This window comes from Gymnoscopelus braueri, assembly GCF_963280865.1.
Source record: "Gymnoscopelus braueri genome assembly, chromosome: 20".
Lineage (NCBI taxonomy): Eukaryota > Metazoa > Chordata > Actinopteri > Myctophiformes > Myctophidae > Gymnoscopelus > Gymnoscopelus braueri.
The window spans coordinates 23,437,141-23,459,629 of NC_137622.1; the positions used below are offsets into that span (position 1 = coordinate 23,437,141).

Sequence of the window (22,489 nt, forward strand, 5' to 3'; positions counted from 1 at the left end):
TTTTATATGACTGTAAACGGAATTGTCTTGTATTGTGCAATGATGCAGCAAAACACCTGCTGCTTTCATTATCATGTCCATTGTAAAACAATTAAACGATAAAATTGGGTACCTACTTCTTCACATACATATTTTTAAATCTATTTTCAACTGAAATATAGGTGTTTAGTTTCCGACATCATATGTAGGCTACTATAGGTTATGAGAGCCATATGGCTCTCACTCTCATAACCTTAACCTCTCCTCTGGTCTACACTCTACGAGTACGAGGAAGTGTGCGCTATAAACTGCGTTATGCATTGGGTTTGCTGGTGGTGAGGTACAGTTGTCCCAAATCTTGTTGTTCCCAAACAAATCTCACATTCCATCACGGTCATATGTATCTCTGTAATCCTCTCTCTCTCTCTCTCTCTCTCTCTCTCTCTCTCTCTCTCTCTCTCTCTCTCTCTCTCTCTCTGTGTGTGTGTGTGTGTGTGTGTGTGTGTGTGTGTGTGTGTGTGTGTGTGTGTGTGTGTGTGTGTGTGTGTGTGTGTGTGTGTGTGTGTGCGTGCGTGCGTGCGTGCGTGTGTGTGTGTGTGTGCATCTTCAATCTCGGACACAAACCTACCCTCAAATCTCGAGATTTTATATAGACTATTGTGAAGGAATTAATGCAACACATGCAATACTGTTCTTTGTGATAGCAGGCTACTAGAATATCAACATTGAGCTGACTGACTGCTGCTATAAGATATTAATCTCAACGTTGTCTCTCAGTTAAGCCGGCCTCTAAAGTCGTCCTGTGACTGTCAACAGTCATTTAGGGCAGCACAGAACAAAATAGGTTCCGTTTCAGAGAATGCTCGCACGCGCGGACACAAACTTGGAGACGCTTTGACCCGTCGTGCCACAGTAAAATGGTATTATTCAACCACTTGGTGTCGCCCTAAACCTGATTATGCGTTAAGGTGATTAGGAACTGATATACGATGCTGAATAGGCCTACATACAAATGATCAAACAAATGACATTTTGAATGGCATGAGTTGAATAGTTTATTTATATTTATTTAGGGTTAGGGCTACTTCAGCGAAACATGCAGTCATAATACGCCACAGAACCGTGCACTCACTGACTGTAGACGGAATGGTTTAAAGGTGCGACTTTAATTCACCAAGTGTCAGATATAGTTTCAGGAAAATGTCTACATCGGAGGAAGTCATCATTTAACATTGAATCCTAAAACTCTCTGTAGTCCTCCTAACTCCCAAAGCCCCCTCTTTCTTATCTTTGGACTTTTTGGAATTGGAATTTTCACGTTTGGAATTTTGATTGATTGATTGAAAACTTTATTGGTCAGAAATGTAAACGGCACGTGGTACACGGCACAGTAAGACATTAAAGCTAAAAGGATAAGACAAAAAGGTCCTGGGGACGTGTTTCCATTGTAGTCCTACTGAATATGGCTACCTGACTCATTCTCTTTTAATCATATTTTTTTTTGTTTGGAAATGGGATACTGATATATGGGTTCAACAACTTCAGTTCAGTCATATTCTAATGGCAGTGACATTCAGATTAGATTAGCCTACTGACTACTGTACTGGATATGCACTAGATTATATCTCAGGAACAAACACACACACACACACACACACACACACACACACACACACACACACACACACACACACACACACACACACACACACACATATATGGAGACTCCAGCAGTCCAGCTCCAGTCCTCCTCAAATCAAATTAGCATGACGTTGTTGTCAAATCCCCATGTGTAGTTCTAGAGCGCATGACCTCTCCACGTTACACTGGAATTGGTATCTTGTAGGTGTTTGCGACTCCAGCCTGGCTGTTGATTTGTCTTTTTCCCAAAATGGCAAAACTGCGACCTCTGGCGTCACGGAATTCTATAGGCAACCAATTTCCTTGTAACACCCCCACCGCTCCGGCCGACCCAACCTGTCAGAACAGGAAGACACTTCGGTGAACGACGTGGTTACGCTGGCTGGTGACTGACAGCCTTCTCAGGGGAAAAAGTTAACTCAACTTACTGTTGCAGTCATGGAAACTAATTTGCGACGTACTTTTGTGGAATTTCACTGGTGACAGGACAGGAACACGCAGTCCCTGTCGCGTCGAAATAACTTGTGGAAGTTGGGGAGTAGGGTGCTTTTTCTTACACGGATATTTAGCTATACAAAAGCGAGCTAGGCTAGCTCGGGCTAACATTAGCTGGTTACTACCACACTGAACCTGGACTTATACTTTGCGGGGACTTTGGTATGGTTCCGCTTGAGTAATATGCGTCGTTAATGTCCGAACTCTAAAAGTTTCAACAGCTGGTATTCATACTTTTACTGCCACTGTGTTTGTGGCTGTTCTTTGAATTTCCCTCCATTACTAAACATAGGCAGGCGGCTTACGGAGGGGGACTGTGCGCTTGGGGTAGTTGGCTCCGTACCAAGTCATTAGCCACTTTGTGCTAATTGTGGCTAGTTAGCCCAGGCACTTTTTTTTTAGCTTATACACGGGTCTAAGACAACTAACTAGTCTTCTCTCCAGGGAAACAACAACTTGTGGGCGAAGTTTTTTTCTTTCCCTGTTCGAGAACAGGCAGGTTAACGTTACCACCCTACACCTTTTACTTTGACAACCAGTTTGTGGAAGCGCAGTGAATCCCAGCAGTAATGGATCCATACTCTGGAAATTCTGCCTCGGCTTCTGTTCCCAAGAAGGACAAGAAAGCAAAGAAGCACTACGAGGATGGAGATGGGAAAAAGAAATTTGTGAGTATCTCCCTGATGTAGTCTTTTGCTTTTGTGTTGCACAGAGTTCCGCCCGGGTACAGCATCCTATCATGAACTCCAGTGATGGTTAGAACTTTCAATTTCCTTCCTCCCCAGTCCCCCAAGTCACAGAACAGAAAACGGCAATCACATCCATTGCCCCCGATACACACCACCACAACACGTGCGTGTTTTGTGAATATTATGATGAGGAAGTGCCTGTTTCAAATGTATAGTGTTGCAACATTAACAAATTGCAACACCGTGTATTGCATTCCCCAACACTAGTTAACTTGTCAGTTTTTAGAAGTTGTGTTAAATGAGTAAATACAAGCACAGCACGCATGGACTTGTGACCATTTCCAAAATGTTACCACTTTGACTTTACAGTGTTAGCTGTTGTAGGCTATGTTTTTACTTCGAAATATATCACTGGATTAATGTTCTTTCAGTTTAGACAAAATGAGTAACCAACATTAATGTTACACCCTTAAGGCGTGGCATCTCAAAATCGGTTAGTTCTGATGTCATCATGTGTAACATGTGTGATTCACTGTAGTGTGTCCCTCTACTGTGTTGTCTCTGCGAAAGGGACAACACGAGGAGTGATCCGTAGGGATGCGTGTCATCAGGCATGGCCACACATTCCAAACAAGATTGCGTAATTTAACCCCTTAGCCGGGTCTAGCAACAGTTGAAAACCGATATGTATGCGGAGACAAACGGTGTAACCATAGAGGGGCCTGAGACACACCTGGCCACTGAGTGCAATAAACCTACCCCACACACACACACACACACACACACACACACACACACACACACACACACACACACACACACACACACACACTTTCATTAAAGGTGATGCTCAGTGACAGTCTGACATATGTTCCAAGCCCACTCTGTGTTCTGGTATGTTGCACCTTGCTGGCTGGGATGATCTTACAAAACAAAACAAAAAGAACAACCCACATTGCCAATTTGGCCAGGTGTTTCAAGTCTTTTGCTATCAGGTGATTGTATTGAGTTTTTGCATTAGATAGCTTGATTCTGCATAGTTCAATATGACTTGATGGGCCCAACACCTGTTTGCCTTGCAGCAGAGGGAGGAGACAGTACTTTGTCTTTATTAAAGGCATAGCAAAGGTGATTAGAGGAACTTGGAAATTGCGCTGTTTAACTGCATGGAACCAGCTCAACTAGCTTAATTTTCCATTGCCGGTACCAAGTACTTTTGCCTCATGAAAAACAAAAAAACATTTCAAGTCGAGCCTGTTCCATAAAAGCAACAGTAGTCCGAATAGGATCTGATCTTTCTACAGTCTACAGTAGCCCCTGGACTAAACATATGATAGTGTGGATTATGCCAGTTTAGTCCACCTTGTGTGATGTTTCGACTTGTAGCTCCTCTAATATAATATAAAACTACATTGAAAGACCTCACCTTTTCTATCTGTCTGTGCTGTTGGTGCTGTCTGAGAAATTCGCTTTCTTGGAGTGAGATTAATGATTCATACATATAGGCCTGTAACAATTATTACATAATCGCCTTATCGCAATTATTTGAGATACTCGCAATTATTTTCATTTAATCATTTCCATGTTGAAAAATGTTTATTTTGATTATTGGTATCGGTCATTGTCAGTCATTTGTTTCTTAGTGTATTTAAGTTACTAGAGGTTCGAATCGGGCCACTACGCTACTTTCTGTTGTGTCTGACATCAGTGCATGTTGAAAATCTCCAATATACAGTATGTGCATTTGACACGGTTGAAAATCTCCATATATGTGCATTTGACACGGTTGAAAATCTCCATATATGTGCATTTGACACGTCTGTTTCTGTTATGTCTGACATCAGTGCATGTTGAAAATGAAATCTCCATATAATATGTGCATTTGGTGTATGTTGTGTATGACATCAATGCATATATTGATCTCGATATGTGCATTTGGTTGATGTTGTGGATGACATCAGTGCATTTTGATCTCTATATACACAAATCCACAGACGGACAGAACCGCAGCAGCAGCTGATTGAGTCTGACACCGCAGCAATGGCGGCACCACCTACAGGGCAGCGCTCCGTGGATTCGTGTATATATGAGCATTTGACGGGGGCTATTGTGACATTTGACTCCATATCTGCATTTGATGTTTGACAGTGGGATTTCACGTCATCTAGGCCAGGGACCATGGTTGACGTGGAGCTCCTTATATGGATCCTTAAATCTTATGTCATGGCGACACGGTTTGTTTGGGTCTGATGCCATGCTGTCACAGTCAGCATGATATACTGTGCATGCCATATTTGGGGTGTTTGCTTGAGAGTCTGGATTGCCCGTTTCTGCTTAACTTACATTATCATTTTGAATCAATGAAAGTGATGTTGTGTGACTCCTGTGTGCATTCAGTGCATCGGTTCTACACAGTCGGGCTTCTGAGGACAACTGGGGGGGGGGGGGGCATAACTTAAGGTGTAGCTTGCCCTGCAGTCTGCAGAGAGATGCCTCTGTAATCTCATGAGGCCAGGGCTGCTGTGCAAGCTTACAGTGGTCCAGGTCCACGTGAGAACTCACAAGGCAAAAGCATACTTATTTATTTATTCAGATCTTAATTTTCACATTTGAAATTCAAATATAGTTTTGACGATCAAATATGTGTTGACAGCCCTAATGCACACTTGGGCTAGTTCATGATAAGAGTAACAATCAGCATAAGTCACAGTCCCGAGATGGATTGAAAACACTTGCAAACATTTGCATTGTGTGTCTGTCTGTGTGACATTGTGAGTGATTTGTCTCTGTATGGGCTCACCTTTTGTGTGGTGAGTATGGCCTTGGCTTGACTAATCTGCTTGCGCTGCCTGCTAGTTGAACCCATACCTACGATGATATAATCTACACAACATGCTCATACTCAGAGTTAAGAGAGAGGTTAATTGCCATTGTGATGTAATACTTGGGTTTCCTTAACCTATGATGTCGTCTTTTGTCAAATAGTGACAATGAGACAGCAAGTCTGTCATTTGTGTGCGCGTGTGTTCCTGTGTGTGTCTGTGTGGGAGATAGCCTGTCTGGTAAGCATTCCAAGGCTAATACGCCCTCTCTGAATCTCTGTGTCATGTTACGTGTGAGAGAGTTTATTGTAGTCTCATGCCATAGTAATACCTTAGTCATCATCTCCTCCGTTCCAGAGTGAGAATCCACTATGGCATTTATTTGGATGCTATGACATGATACAAAGTAATAAACTCAGCCTGAATTGTTGAGTTGGACAATAAACATATTTGAAAAATGTATTATGGAGGTAAGAAAGCCTCAAAGTTTCGACACTGACTGATTCAGTTGAAAGTGATGTCATCCCCTGTAATGATCCGTCTAGCCACCCAACAATTACTCTTTAGTTACTTTTACGTGTGTGTGTGTGTGTGTGTGTGTGTGTGTGTGTGTGTGTGTGTGTGTGTGTGTGTGTGTGTGTGTGTGTGTGTGTGTGTGTGTGTGTGTGTGTGTGTGTGTGTGTGTGTGTGTGTGTGTGTGTGTGTGTGTGTGTGTGTGTGTGTGTGTGTGTGTGAGAGAAATCCATCCTGTGCTCACTGCTTAGGTGTACTGTATGTAACCTGTACTTATGTTCCACTGGAATGCCTTACATGATTTCAGTCAACTTCGTAGCACTTCAAATATTTTTTTAGCAGTAACTGCCACTGGGGAATTATCTCAATGTTTTTTAAGTAGGCTAATTAATTAGGGGGATTGAAGAAGAAATGGTGTCTCAAACATTACAATAATATTCCAAAGCCTCCTAGATAGTATATTAGAGTCTGACAAAGGCGCTTCTTTGTAGACTTACAGAACACAAACCAAAGGCTGAAGGAGCGTTCACCAGATCAAGACAATGATGTTTTGAAGCTTGCTATCAAAACTCACCTTATTTTGTCATGCTTGAGAAAACGTATTCTAGAAGAGACAAGATCCAGAAAATAGTGATGTCACTGATGATCCCCCAAAATATCTTCGTATTGTACATCTTTTAATGAAGATTTGTATAAATCTATGTTCAGTGAAGACTGAAGAGTCATGTAATGTCCTTTTTGATTCCCTGTAAACAAAGAGCTTAATGATCGATCAGTTTCACCTGAGACGGTTGAAGATTTGGATACAGGTCAAGTAGGCATCTAAACATTGTGGGCACCTCAGGCTTAAATTGGATTTTTTTCCCCCAAAATGTAAAACAAATTAAGAATAAATGTCTGATAATGTAAAGCATACATGATATGAACATGCACGGTTCATCATTATCAGACCTAAATTTACCCATCAACACCTTGTTTATCCCCAAAATGAAAATATTACAGGTTTTGTAGCCAGGTTTTGTAACCATCAACAACACTAGTGTTGATGATGGTCTGGGGACGTCCACTCTCTGTGTCTCTTTTTTCCCTCTACATCAAACCTCTTTGCCAAAAATAGCCGATCTACAAGCTCACAACACGTCATGCTGCGATGCGTTGTGAACTTGTAGATCGGCAAATTTTCAGAATAGGGATGCTAGGGTTCAAATGGTTAATGAAATAAAAGTTCCTATCACACAAAGATTTAGCGGCCCCCTGTAGTAACTCTAAGGACTCCCTAGGGGTCCCGGACCCCCTGTTGAAGACCCATGGTCTATAAGAAATGATGTGAATCTCAGGATCCACATAGAAACGACGTGGCTCCAATGTGGATCTCAGACTTCATGTGACCAGTCTGTGACATCAGTCGTCTGAGGTATCTATGATGTATGAATAAAGGTTCCAGCGCTATCCCAGCCGTATTGACTTCCATCATAAAATGAAAGTTAATATTTAAAAAATACAATACATGAACAATTAATGGACACACACACACACACACACACACACACACACACACACACACACACACACACACACACACACACACACACACACACACACACACACACACACACACACACACACACACACACACAGAGAGAGTATCTGTCATAGATGGCTAGCCTCTTGCAGAGCCATGGCATAAAAATAATAGGTCTTCAGGGGGTGCCTGGTCTGGTGGCTCAGCCAGTTAGTGCACAGAAGGAATAGCTGACCTACTGTACAGTATGCTGCTTTATCTCTTGATGTTAATGGCCCTCACAAGGGTGACTTGGATGTTTCATAATTTTTTTTTACACATAGCAGAAAAACGCTAGAGGAAAACCACTGCCGCTGTTGGTGTGAATAGAAACCACTTGGCCCTAGGTTTACACTGAGCACAGTTTCACATCATTATTGTTCTACCCTAGATCAGCAGCACTATACTTCTGATCAAGCAGACAATCATCTTCCTACACATCCCGACTGTATGTGCTCCACTGCACCTATACTTCCTGGGGAGCTCAATTTTTTTCAAGATTCAAGATGTTTCTTTGAATAAGTCAGAGAATCCTATAATTGACTTGCCAAAAATAGCTGATTAAATTATGCAAATAAGTTATTTTCAACGAACGGCACCGTCATGCAACAACGCATAAATACAAAAAGGTTTAAATCTTATGCTACATTTTAAAATGTATCTCTTTGTTGTGTGGGGCAATTTCAAAAGTCCTCTACACTTTGTCACTCTCTGACCTCTTCTCTCTCCATCACCCGTCCAACTCCTCAGAACACATATTGTGGCCAAGCTAGGACGCTGAAAATGCCAGCGTGAAACTGGAGTCGTTACTGTGTCAGGGGCCTCTTGGCTCAGAATCAATCAGGGAAAGACTGTAGGAGGGGGAGTCCAGAAAGAAAGAGATGCAGATTAGGAGATTCCACAGTGGATTATAAGCCTGAGTGGGGTTACAGTCATACAGGTAATGAGATGTATGCCATCTGGCCTCAAAGCAGGGTCCAAAATACCTGCCAAATATTGGTATACCTGCAAATGTAGCTGGTAGATTAAAAAATAATCACACCCTGTGTGAAGTGGGCGGTGTCTTGCTAGCTAATCACAATACTGAATGGAGTCAACCAATCATGTACAAAAGATAAATACATTTATTGAAACACTCTTTATGATGGACGAAACCATAACTCGAAAAAAACCAAGTTTTGTTTTTTTTCGAGTTATGGTTGCTTATATAGGGCTATGCACATGTGTCATGTGACACTGGCCAATCACAGTCCTGAATAGACTGTGATTGGCCAATCACAGCGCAGGATAATTCTACAAATTTCCTGGGCCCAGATCTCAGCGCAGGAAAATGTACATTTTTCCAAATCTCACTTATAGGGGCGGTTTCACCGCCCAAAAATGTACTGGCCAAAAATGATAAATTGTGTTTTACTATTCAGGCATGCAAACTTTTCACCATTTGAATCCATAGGTCATAGGTCATCTCTGCAAATACTATTAGAGTACTGAGCAACTCTATAGCCTAACACTGTTTTCCCACCCCCAAAAGGGTTTTAGGGCCCCCAAAACACCCATACCCGGTTTGCATGCCTAACTATTGCAATTTGCTATTAGGCCCTATTAGCTACTATTTAGCATGTCATCTTGGTCTCGTGTGCGATTCTCAATCAATATTGTAGTAGTGTGCAGTAGTAACACTAACATAAATATTAATTTCACTGTTTCAACACTAAAGTGTAATGAGTAATAAAGCCTTGCTTAGCTAGTAGGGCTGTGAATCGTCTGCTATTTCACGTTTCGATTTCGATTCTTGGGGTCACGATTCAGTTTTTTCCAGATTTTTTTTATTTTCAAAACAAACGATTCTCGATTCAAAAACGATTCTAGATTAAAAATGATTCTCGATTCAAAACATAGGATTTCAGGATTTACTCCAGTCTGCTGGCATGAAAGCAGTAGCTTTTATTATTGTAAAGGTTTTATCAACTGATAATAACACTAGGGATGGAGCTCGTTAATTTTTATTGATAATGAGCACCTTATCGATCCTGCTTAATGAGCCGAGCTTTTATCGAGCCCACTATTGATCTTTTTCTATTATTAAGAAAAAAGACGTGAGACGAAAAAATCTGAACAGAACCGGAATCTTTTTTTATTGGCCAGTTGTGACTGTGAGTTTGTGGCTGACCACTATCTAAAATTAAATGAAGATGACAAAAGTAAAAAATATTTTTGCCTATCATTAAAACAACCATTCATATAATATGCAATAAGTGTTACATGGCTTTATATTATGAATAGTACTGTAATAATTACTATAAAATCTCCATGTCTCTTCAACTCTTTATAAACAAAAAATGCATATTTATTTTTTCTATCCTTCTTTGTTTTAACCGCACTACATTTTACTAGAGCCTTCAAATACAGTACTTTTCTAACAGACAGAAGGCAAGTGACCTTGCGAGAGGAGGAGAAAAATATATCGTATTGCATTAGAGGCACAGTTACATGAGATTAGGGGTAGAAAAGAAAAAGTGAATATTTAAATGTTCATTTTCCTGTTTGAATCCCATGGCATCTCAAGAAGCTTTGAAGTAATTGGGTCAGCCGGTCAGCTAATTATTTTAATCTAACAGGCTCATATCTTTTCTGATGTTTAGGTGACTCAATACACACACATTGAAGTCTAAACCAATAAGCGCATAGCTGTTGTGGCGGTTGCTTCCTATCCCCTGCGGCTGGCTTGTCAATAGCAAGGTATTGCAACATTGTGGCTATTATTTGGGACAGCCCTATGGTGAACTCTCTCTGCTTGGTCAATGGTTATTCAGAATGATACAATCCTTCAGTAAAAAAGGGTGGGACCATAATGAAGCAAACATTAGTTGCAGCAAAAGTGAAGTGACTTTGCAAACCTTACTGGCCCATACAGTACAGACAATTTGTCATATTTGAGTAAACTATTGTACATGTATGGCATAGGCTACGTTGACAAACCCTAACTCTAGTCAGGGTCTAGTCTAGGACACCTCTACACCAATGCCTTAAACACGTCATGAAATGGCTTTATTTTATTGCCAACCTTTATCCCAAGCTTAGCTCAGAAACTGCTTTTGGCTCAACCAATCACAGTCTCAGCCGACAGTCCTGTCTCCTCGAGCTATGGGATAGAGGGCTCGTCTGTGTCTGTGTGTCTCGTCGTGCAGTGAGAGAGAGATAGGCACTGCTGATGCACATTTATGTACTGCATTGCTTATTTCTCACCTCAAATTTCTTCAAATACATATTTTAAGTTGGATAAAGAACATGGCAGCCCAAGAGTGTCTCCCTAATGAAAATCAGGTGCGAGGGGAGGAACATAAGCTAGGAATCACACTGGTGAATCATGCTTCATATATATTCATATTAAAGGCTTGCCTATGTCATCACACAGTGCGTTTGACACAATTGACAGGAAGTAACACACAAGAATACACATGCATTCTGTCCTCATTATGACCATGGGTATGCTCTTAAAAGTGTGAAAAACATTTTTAATTTAATTAGGTCTTTATGGGGTTTTCACAAATAGCACAGAAGTCACAGCTAGTAACCCATTTTGAAAGTGAGGTGATTGTTCAGGGAGTGGAGTGAAGACAATCTGACGGGCACAGCAAATAAGCGGGCCCGTTGCCGTGAAATTGCCGCGCTGGTGCTTGTCTCATGTACATGGTACTACATGCCAGCCAGGGTCAAGAGAGTTGAAATGTGTTGGACCTTTTACTGTGCAAGTGCGACCCTATGGATCCAAGTGAATGCAGGTGTTATGATGCTCCCTGTGTGAAGAGCCCTTGGCCTCTGTCCATTTGATGCCGCTGCAGACTGTAGGTGCTTGCGGGAGCAAGACAGCAGTGAACTAGAGGCATGTGAAGGTGGAACAGTAATTAACGACAATTTCACAAAAATCATTGATCACCAGTATCACAGCAATATAATGTGAGATTATTATTTTTGTCTGGCCCATATGGGAAAGTGAAATGCGTGGTCAGCTGGCCCAGATTGTCAGGGCCAGCAGTGGGCCATTTATAATGTCAAGTACTTCTCACAGAGGTTAGTGGACCGTTGTTGTCCAATGTCCATCTCCCGACTGCCTTCCAGGCAGAAAAATGAGCACGTCCTGTCAATAGCTCAGCTGATGGTTGCGTCTAGTTTGCTCTGCAGCCTGTTCTGACTGGATATGATTGAGAGCCGAGTTGTGCAATAAAAAGTGCTGCTAGCCTATTTGTCAGGACAGGCACTCGGTGGAATGCACAGTCAACCACAGCACAGAAATGGCACAGCTAGCATGGAATGTCACCTCCACCTGCTTGCATTGAGTCTTCCTTCAAATGTTTTCTTTTGTCCCACTGTGCTATTTTTGGATTAGTTTGCTTCTTTCTCTCTCTATCCTCATCCTTTTATCCCCAAAATAGGGGAGGTGGGTTGGCCTTTAGGACCTAGACCCACAAAACTTCTTCTTAGCCCAGGCCTTTTGATAGTACAGGCAGCTCGATACCTCGTCTCTACAGCTTAGAGCTGTCTCAGAGGTAGGTAGGTATCCCCACAGTGTATCACGTCACTAGGTGTGATATTCATTGTGCATACAGACGGTACTTGGTGATATCCGACAAGTTTTTGGCAGCAGACGCTTTCCAACACTGAGTCGGCCCAAAATCGGTGCTGTGGAGAGCTGCCTTTACAGTAACGCATTACTGTGTAATGTAACGCATTACTGTGCAGTCCCAACACTGCTTACCACCTAGAGTGAGCTTTTTACTGGGGGAAACCATGTAGTAGTAAGTTGACAATGTCTATTTGGTTATTGTCTCCGCCAGGCCGAAAGGCATGGCAAGAGAGTATGTTTTGCCCCCTGTCCGTCCGTCCGTGTGTGTCCGTCCGTGTGTCCGTGTGTCCGTCATTCTGTCATTTTGTGTACAGCTAATCTCCGGCACCGTTGGCTTGATCGCAACGAAACTGTGCACACACACTCCCTGGATGACAGAGCAGAACCTCTGCCCCCAGGAGGCCGCTTTTTGCAAAACACACTTCTTGACAGTACTCCTACAGATTTTATCCAAACATCACGCAAATCAGTACACAGTATCTCTATAGTCATGTGATCAACACGGATCTGTCCAATTTCCCATATTTCATCCTGATTGGCTAAGGTTGGCTTCCAAAGTTTGCAGGATTGCTCCGTTTTCAACAAAATGCCTCAAATCATGAACGCAGCTTGCGATTTCCGTGAGATTTCACACGCACATTCCCACTAGGCCGAGGAAGAAATGCCACTTGAAAATGTTCAAATCAGCCTCATGGTGGCGCTATAAATGGACGATTTATGTTTTTACCTATAACTGCACCGATCTGCATGAAACTTTGCACGCACACTCCCTAGAGGCCAAGGAAAAACAACTGACCTGCATTTTTCACATTTGCCTTTCATAGCGCCACCAGGAGGCCGACTTATGTAAAACACATTCTTTGATATTAAGCCTTCAGAATTTATCCAAATTTCACGCACATCGGTACACTTGATCTCTATAGTCATGTGATCACGATGATGTGATCACGATGGATCTTTTAAAATTTTCATATTCCATCCTGATTGGCTAACATTGACATCTAAAGTTTGCAGGAGTGGCCCGTTTTGAACAAAATGCCACAAATCATGAATGCAGCGTCCGATTGCGACACTTTGCACGCACATTCGCACTACATTGAAGAACAAATGCCACCCTTTTAACATTGCCCTACCATGAGGCCAATTTTGCAACACTTTTCTTTTTTATATTACTCCTACAAATTCAAATATCATGCAAATCGGTACACATATAGTCAAGTGATCAAGATGGTTCCATCCAATTTTTCATATTCCATCCTGATTGGCTAATTCCGAACATTGCTGCCCCACAATAACCTACCTGACCTGGCGGAGACCTGTGCTCCGAGGAGCACTTTTTCTAGTTAATTATATTTGTCTGTTTCTACACAAGATTACCAAAGCTTGCCATGCTCCTGTGCATACTTTGTGGAATGTTGTCATGGGTGGCATTGACAACACAGAGAACAGTGCATGACTCAGTCTTTGATATGGTAGTGAGCTTCCTCTTTGCCTGAAGAGCAGCTCCCCTCCCACAGCATAGAACTTTGAACAAGTGCCCGTGTGTGCATATGGTGCTCTCTCAGCTATTGAATATTCTCCGCCTGTTACGGGTTCAGGCATTGTGGAGGATCCTGCATTCCTCCAGTCATTTCCACATTCTCATATGTTTGATAAAGACCTTTCTCTAGGGGTAAAGTCTGCACACTTTATTGAATTTACGGCTTGGTCCAGACAATGATTAGATTTGTCATTTGTTTGTCTTTTTCAGTCTCACATCGTGGGATTAAATAAATTGCTGACTTGTTTCACCACCTGTGGTGATTTAAGGCATAATTTGCTTCCTCGTTTTCCAACTACAAAAGCTGTTGTAGCCATATATCAAGTTTGTGTTTACTGTATGTACTGTAGACTCCTGCTGGGCTCGGAGGCCCACAGTTATTAAGCTTCTCAAACACTGACTGCGTTGACGCTGCATCTAGATTCTAGACGCATCAGATCCTTAGGGGTTTCTGTGGTGGTGCTGTATGTAGTCACTTCATGTCTTGTTTTCCTTCCTCTTACTTTAGCCTTTTTACTGTTTTGTTACAAATTACAGAAAATCTTCATAAAAACATATAAATGATACAAGTAATGTTACATAAACTGTTCTTGAGGGTAAAATTGTTATTTGCACCACAGTGCATGGGCAATACGTAAAATACGTTTTAATAATTATCTGGCAAGACAAATGTATAATTACAGCAAGCTAAAAAGTCAAGCTAATGAGGATTATTTCCGACCTTTGATCTCAACGTAATGACGTCGCCACATACGGCACAGGAGTGCTGCTTTGATTGTTGAAAGTTGGTTGAATGATATCCAACTTGCAAATGAGGTCTGTCTAACAAATACAGTAAATGGTCAGAAACCTCACAACCATCGCATGCTCTCCATTGAGTCCATTGAAAATGAATTGGATCAGTTGACTGATGTATTTGGTGTGAAAGAAGCTTTATTCAGTTTTATTTGTCCACTCACAAAGAACTTAATTCTTACTCTTGGTTTTTAGTCTTATTGTATTTTAGTTGTGTACGTCACAGACAGACAGTCAGACAGACAGACAGTCAGTCAGTCAGTCAGTCAGTTCTGGAGAGCCTTTTTAGTTTTCAGCTTTATCTTGGTTTTCTGCTTTTAGTAAAACATCCACTGAGATATGTCAATGTTTCCACACGTGTATTACTGCATTTCTCAAATTTGGTGGAAGTTATGCAGAAACAGCAACAGGATGCTGCCCTTTTCTTCCTCATTTTGATGATTTGACTTTCCTCCTCTGTACTCTCTTCCCCTCCTTTCCATCTATTGTACCAGGACGTACCAGTGGGGCCTCTAAATATGTTCACGCATGCACACTCACACGCACACGCACACGCACGCACACACACACACACACACACACACACACACACACACACACACACACACACACACTCCCTCCCTCTCAGGGCTTTGGAGACAAATGTTTATTACCATGAAGTGCAGTATGCCATCTTGTTGCAATGCAGAACACACTCTTATCAGTGGAGGGCTGGCGGCTAATGAACAGAGTTGAAACCAAAGAGACTGGATATACTCCCAAGATGGCCTTCCCTACCATGGGAAAATCATAAGACATTTCCAGAATGTTGTGATTGAAAAATGAATTAATTCATGGCTTATCTTGGTGGAAAAATACATTTAAAAATACATTTGCAGACCTGGTAAAATGTACGGATTTTGCGTAGCAGGCCTGCATTTTCACATCAAAGTGCGCGGGTACGAAGTACGCAAAATTAAAAGCTGACGACATTGAAGTTCTCTGCGTGAACTCTTTGTCTGTCACTCCCTCTCCCTCTCTCTCACTCTTCCCTCTATCCCTTTGTATGGTGCTGTGTGCGTCTTTGGGTACTTAGAAAAGCTCTATATAAATGTATGCCGTCCCATACGCGGGACGGATAGCAGCTTGTACTCGATTCATTGGCTACTTCCGAGCTATTGTCCCATAGCGGGACAGTTAGCTTCAACTCTATTGGCTACTTCCTCACGGAGGCGTACTCTACGATCCAGCAAGGATTTGTTTACTTCAACGGAGAGAGTACAGTGTGCGCGATGCATAAGTATTTTCTGCAACAGCGGTTATACCAAGTACATAATACACGTGTCTATACAATTGTGAATAAATACCACCTGTAAATCTATACTGTACACAGCAGCAACAAATTGTAGGCTAATCGACAGATCTAATATGGGTAAAAAGCGGCACCGCCACCCGAAAATAAAACGCGTGTGCACGCGCCTCTGAACTTTATCGAAATCTTACTTTAGACAGATGGCCATGTGTTTTTTATGGTCTGCAAGACTGATATTAACGTCGGTCATCACCACTCATCAAAGATCAACTGGTAATAATTGAACATCAAATGATGGGGCCCGGAGGGCCACGGAGGGCAGCGATTCAGGAGTCCAGAGTTGTGTTGGCTGGACCGCACTTAAGCATCGCATTGCAATAGATATACATTTTCAGAGCAATGTCTATATATTGGCTGGCAAGTGTTGTACATTTATGGGGATACAATTTAATAGGGGTGGGACGATTCACTTATCTCCCGATACGATCTCGATACCAAGGGTGCCGATTCGATTTATATTGCAATTGCAATGTTGAATTAAAACCAGCCATGAATCACAAGCTAGCTCAGATAGTGTGTGTGTGTGTTGTGTGGTTTTCCAGTGCTAATGAGCATATGAGCAGTCTGACTGTACTTCACGGTCTTATTTTGTACATACATGTACAAGGCAATAGGCCTATGTCATTGTGAAATGATTCACAACGTCTAATCACAACGTCTTATTTTTGTGTGTTTAATTGCCCTCTTGACCTGCTCTGTTACTTTCTGAATCCAAGTACCCCCTTTTATCAACTCATAACTAATGGAAATTCAGTCCCTGATGACTGAATTTCGGCGTACGTTTGCGAGAATTGCACATATTGTAAATAATTCGTATTTACTGTATAATGTATTGTGGGGCATTCCCGCACACATTTACAGCAATGTTAATATAATCAGAGAGGCAACGTGAATGAGGGACTCGGTACTGGCTGGCACTGTATATACGGACCCCATGCACGCCGCTCTCGCTCTCGCTCCCTCTCTCCACCTTCCGTCTCCACTGGCAGTGGCACTGGCAATAGCTTAGGCAGATATCTAACCGATATATAACCTGCCTAATTCTACTGATCTTTAAAATCAATATAAAAAATGCAGGCTACTACAGTTTGTCCAACTCTCATCCCTTTCTCGCTCTCGCTCTCTCTCTCTCTCTCTCTGTCTGTCTGTCTGTCTCTCTCACACACACACACACACACACACACGCACACTCACTCACTCACACTCTCTTGAGCCTCCTATCATAGTGTTGGTCTGATTTGTGCGGATTGGAGTCTGACCTCTGTGACCCCTGTTCTAATACAGCAGAGGCCTTGGCCCTGAGAATGGCTCAGTCCAATACTGTTTGTGTGTTGTGCTAACAGATTAGCACAACACTGTGTGTGTGTGTGTGTGTGTGTGTGTGTGTGTGTGTGTGTGTGTGTGTGCTTGTCAAAATATGTCAGTATGTGTAGAACTTTATCCAACCGATATATTGGTCTGGCTGATATATCGGCCATTTATTTAACTTTTTTGACGACATATATTATTGATTTGAAGTCCTATAGCCCAGACCTAACGTAGCCTATATCCCCCTATCGTAAAACTTGTTGTTGGTTGCTGGTGGTGGTATCATGACTCAACACCATTAACTTCTCTTTCAGCATCTGGCAGTATTTACAATTGGCAACTCAATGCCAGTGTATGTGCTTGATGAAAGCCAGTCTTGAGCTTGTCATTGAGCTGTCTAGGATGTCTTAGACTGAGGTCTCACAGGATTATGTGTTACGTGTGTGGATGCCTACCCTGTGCAACATAGAAAATGAAACCTATTCTAAGATGCAGAGGCATAAAGTCAGTCCAAGTGTTTTTCTATTGTGCTTTTAAATTAGCCATTCCCCATGACTCTGCATGTGACACTTAACATGAGGCGTGAGCTGAGGTTAGGGCTGAACGATTAATCGTTTTCAAACCAAAATCGCGATTTGAAACCACGCGATTAGCTAATCGCAAAGGCTGCAATTTATTATGATCTATTATAATCATAATATGCAACGGGAGCGAGTCTGACCCAGTGTTTACAACACTGCAGCAAATTGCCCAAAACAGCCGATCCACAAGCATCAATGGCAATTGTCAATTCAGAAAGTTTAGATCGGTGTCTATGTATTCGGCGGGCGACACTATCAGATTAATAAATAGGCATAATGATTAGCCTACGTGACATTGTTGTTGTCCCCTCCACTCGTCGTAGCAGGAGCTCATTAAAAGTTACTTCCAGTTCCAAGTCTGTGACTGCAGATATGGAATCTTCTTTTAAGCGTTATAAGCACAACATCCTTAAAATCCTTATGCAGAGATTAAAAGCCGACTTTGATTTGCTGTAAACTAAACTTTGAACTGATGTTTTTCTCTTCCCCTTCCCGCACACGTGCAGTCAGAAAAATCGCAATTACATATTTTCTCAAAATCGTTCAAACATTTAAGTTGTTAATGTACGTATGTGTGTGGGGTCTTAGATGTGATAATTTGATAAGGTAGGGGTTATGCAGGGACATTCTCCATTTCTCTCCTCGATTTTACTTTCAGCTAGAGTGGGTCTTTTTCACTCCCTCACTCCCTGTCCAATGCCCCCCCCCCTTCTCCCCACATAAGCACACACACTAAACCTTAAACAAAAAGTGTGTCACTATCTGTTTAGGGGACTAATTAAACGGAAATTTAAATATATAATTACTGACTGCCTTTCATGCAGGCCTTTGGGTTGATTTTGAAAGTACCTTTGGTGGGACTCAAATGAGGAGGGGCTGCTGAGCCTGTGGGGGATTTGTTTTGGTGTCCGTCCACTGATTACTTGGATTTACAGAAAACCGTGTGCGCTTAACACATCGACCGCCAGAGGTTAATCTCATAATGTACTCACCAGTGCCAAGGTGTTATTGTTGTTTTTTTGTTTTTTTCATGTCGCCATAGATCTTGTTAAAATCCTTAAGATTGAGCCGTACACGGTCTGTTTACATCTGCGACATCTCACTGTATCTCCCAGTGAAAACCACGTGTCAAACGGGGCATCCATGTTGTAGTTAGAGCGGATTACGTTAAACAGTGATATGCCAGGAGAAAAAACTACAGGAAGAGAATTGAGTTTCAGTTTCGTCTGTAGAACGAGGGCGGACGTGATCGTCAAAACCGGATCCCAAATAATTCTGTTTCCGGTCATCAAACCGGAAACGGAAGTGGATCAAAAAAAATCCGAAAGTGCACCCGGAAATTTTTAGCGCGAAAAAAAAAAACGTGGACCGTAGGGCTACGGTCTCGGCGCTTAACAGTTGGATTTAACGGACCGTAGGACTACGTTCTTGGCGGTTAATGTGTTAACCTCCGAACCGCCGGGAGTCGGGACACGTCGCTTTTTCACAAGTGAAATAAAAATTGTTGTCTTGACTCGTTGTAGCTTGAGTTTGTTCAAAAGTAAAATTATTTCCAACACATCAGCTCGAGCAAAGTACTCCATGTCAGCAGAGAGAGACTCTTTGTAAGCGTAACATTTTGAAATCCTTATACAGTCAGTGATTAACTCATTTAGACCTGAGGCTGATTCTAAAAATGCCTACTAAATCCTGACCTGATCTAGTTTTCTGAAAACGTTTTTATTCAAAATAAATGAATACATATACTGTATATAGCAACACGCAGAGGCGTTACCGGCTTGAAAGGCAAAACAACGCGTATAGGTGTTCCAGGTCTAAAACAAACAAAAACGCTGAAGTTTTATTGCCTTAAAGTGATGTTATTCTTTGCGACAGCCCCTCCTTCAAAATAATGACAGGAAGACTATGATGTCATACTGGAATGTGTCTGAAAGGATTTTTTGTTTTTGTTAATGCGCAAAAAATTATACGAGAAAAAAAAGATACGGTATGTTTTTTCAAACTGTACGAAAACTGAACCTGTGTCCCAAAATCTGAGGTTCAAACTGAACTGTGGGCCTACTGAGACATTGCATTCCTAACACAGAGAGCATGCACTGAAGACTGATTCATGCTGTTGTGGTCAGTACTTTACTATTAGACAGCATTTGGCGACTGAATTTCCCTCTCTGGATCAATAAAGGTCTTATCTTGAAGCATGTCAGTCGTTGGCTCCATTATGGCAATAATACTTCTGCTTCTTGATGGCCTAAATTATAAAAGCATGTCAAGCTGTTAGTACCACCCAGGACATGCACAGGACTTGGTTTAGTTGCAAACAATGAGAGAGCACACTTATAGTTGAGCCGTCTTTAAAATCACAGCACGCAACCACTGTACTGTAAGTATTCAGCTGAATAGCCAGAGACGCTGCGTCTGATTGTCTATAGACATGGATGGTTTAGACTGTCTGTGAGCGTGTGTTATTAGCTGTTTGTGCTTTGGACTTAATTAGGATTATGCTGTCAGTGTCAGCCTCTCTGCTAATCTTCCTGTGCCCTGCGCGTCCACAGTGCCTCTGCATGTAAACAACACAGGACTGACTGACATTGCTGAAATTGTGTGTGTGTGTGCATGTTGAGGGGGGACATTTTGCGCAATTAGTATTACTATTAGGCCTGTCACAATTATTACTTAATCGCCTGATCGCAATTATGCGAGCTAATCACAATTATTTTGTATAATCATTCAAATTGTTTCCATTCATCCGGATCATCATTATTTTCACAATTATAATCTAATATAATGAGTCAATATGAATGCAGAAGCAGTGGTTGGAAGCACTGTGGCAGACACTTTCTTCCTCACGTGCTTCCTTTCCCTCTCTCCAGGAACATGTCTGTCTCCTCCCCCCCCCCCCCCCCCCCCCAGGGCTTAATTAATGCCGGAGATGACCGGAGCTCAGCTACAGGACCTGGCTCCTGTGCTCTGTTACCTCTAGAAGGAGCTCCGTCACCTCATATGCACATACATACTGTACATACAAAATGCTTTTTTAAAAATTATTATTAATTCAACTTTCTCGTTTTCCCCTCCATGTCCCTTCCTGATTTGCCCATAATTGAAAGAAATACCATGGACAACGTTGATTATTGTGTGTATGTGTGAAATCAATACAGAGACAGACAGAACACAACACTGTTTGGTTTCTCCTAAAACAGTAAATAGAAGGTGCGTTCGGAAGTACACACTGAGCAGGGCTTGTGATTGTGACTGTTTTGGTCACCTATGTGCCTGAAATGTAATCTTTGTGACCACATAATATAATTGGGAGCGAAGAAGGAGAGGACACTAGAGCAACTCAGACATTTAAGCCTTTTTTATTGACTAGAGGTTCGGGCCGCTACATCTCACCGCCAATCCAACCAATTTGGCTGAGTCATAGTGTCGGGGGCTTTACCCGTTGTACCCGTCTGTCTGTGTCCCTCTTCTGCCTATATATGGAGATCTCTGATGGACAACCACACTCCCTCGAGTCCTTTCCGATGCGCGCGTCGAGTTTGAGGTCGATCGGTCCCATATTTGCATATGGCCATATATGGGCATAGAGGTCGGATCTGTGGTTCTGGACAACCGGATCTCCATATATGCCTATATATATATATATATATATATATATATATATATATATATATATATATAGGGATGCACCGAATGGGAATTTCTTGGCCGAAACCGAATGCCGAAAATAGAAAACAGTTGGCCGAAAACCGAATACCGAAAGGCCGAATATGATAAATATACATATATATAATTAATTTATTTCTTTACCAATGTTGATCAGCTACCTGATTATGGCAAAAGACATGATTATGGCAAAACTTAACTTAAATAATATCACTATTATGGGTCCATAAAACATTTATTCAGCACTTTTGAATCCATACATTAATTCCAGACTGACTGCTGAAATATTGTAAAATGTAAACATTTATATAATTATATAATAATAATATTCCACATTTTATTCCAAGATTTTTTGAAAATGGCATTGTTACGGTGTCTTTCGGTGATATCGGCCGATATGTTTAGGTGTCTTTCGGCCGATATGTTTCGGTGTCTTTCTGTGAATTTGTTTCGGCGTTAAAACCCTTTCGGCCGAAAGCCGAAAATGCTTTTTTTTTTACCATTTTCGGCCGATATGTTTCGGTGGTGGAATATTCGGTGCATCCCTAATATATATGCCTATATATATGGGCAATTTTGGCATATCTTATCATAGTGACATGCCTATATATAGGTGTATCGGGTTTGTTTATGGTTATGTCTGATCGCCGGTCCTCCCATTAGCCAAATCGAAACGTCAGCCACCTTTGCTAGCATTTTTATCCTATACCAAAAATAGGATAAAAAGGTGGCTGACGTTTCGATGTCAATTACATAATGGCGTTTCAATGTCAACTACGTCTGATGTTTCGATGTCGTTTCAATGTCAACTAGGGATGGGCAATATTATCGATATCACGATATATCGCGATATTTTATTTCGCGATACTGTATCGATACTCCAGTATCAATATCGCGATAAAAAAATTATTATTATTTTTTTTT

General features: G+C 41.7%; 1 protein-coding gene across 1 annotated transcript in view; it reads left to right on the plus strand.

The window, feature by feature from the left end:
- Positions 1-1,946: 1,946 nt before the first annotated feature.
- diaph1 (diaphanous related formin 1) overlaps positions 1,947-22,489 on the plus strand; it is a gene marked incomplete at its 3' end in the record, with an annotated part of 76,529 nt that continues 55,986 nt past the window's right edge. The window contains exon 1 of the mRNA XM_080415531.1: positions 1,947-2,783. Within this exon, the coding sequence (XP_080271657.1) occupies positions 2,685-2,783 (99 nt within the window). The 5' untranslated portion in view covers positions 1,947-2,684. The remainder of the gene's footprint in view (positions 2,784-22,489) is intronic.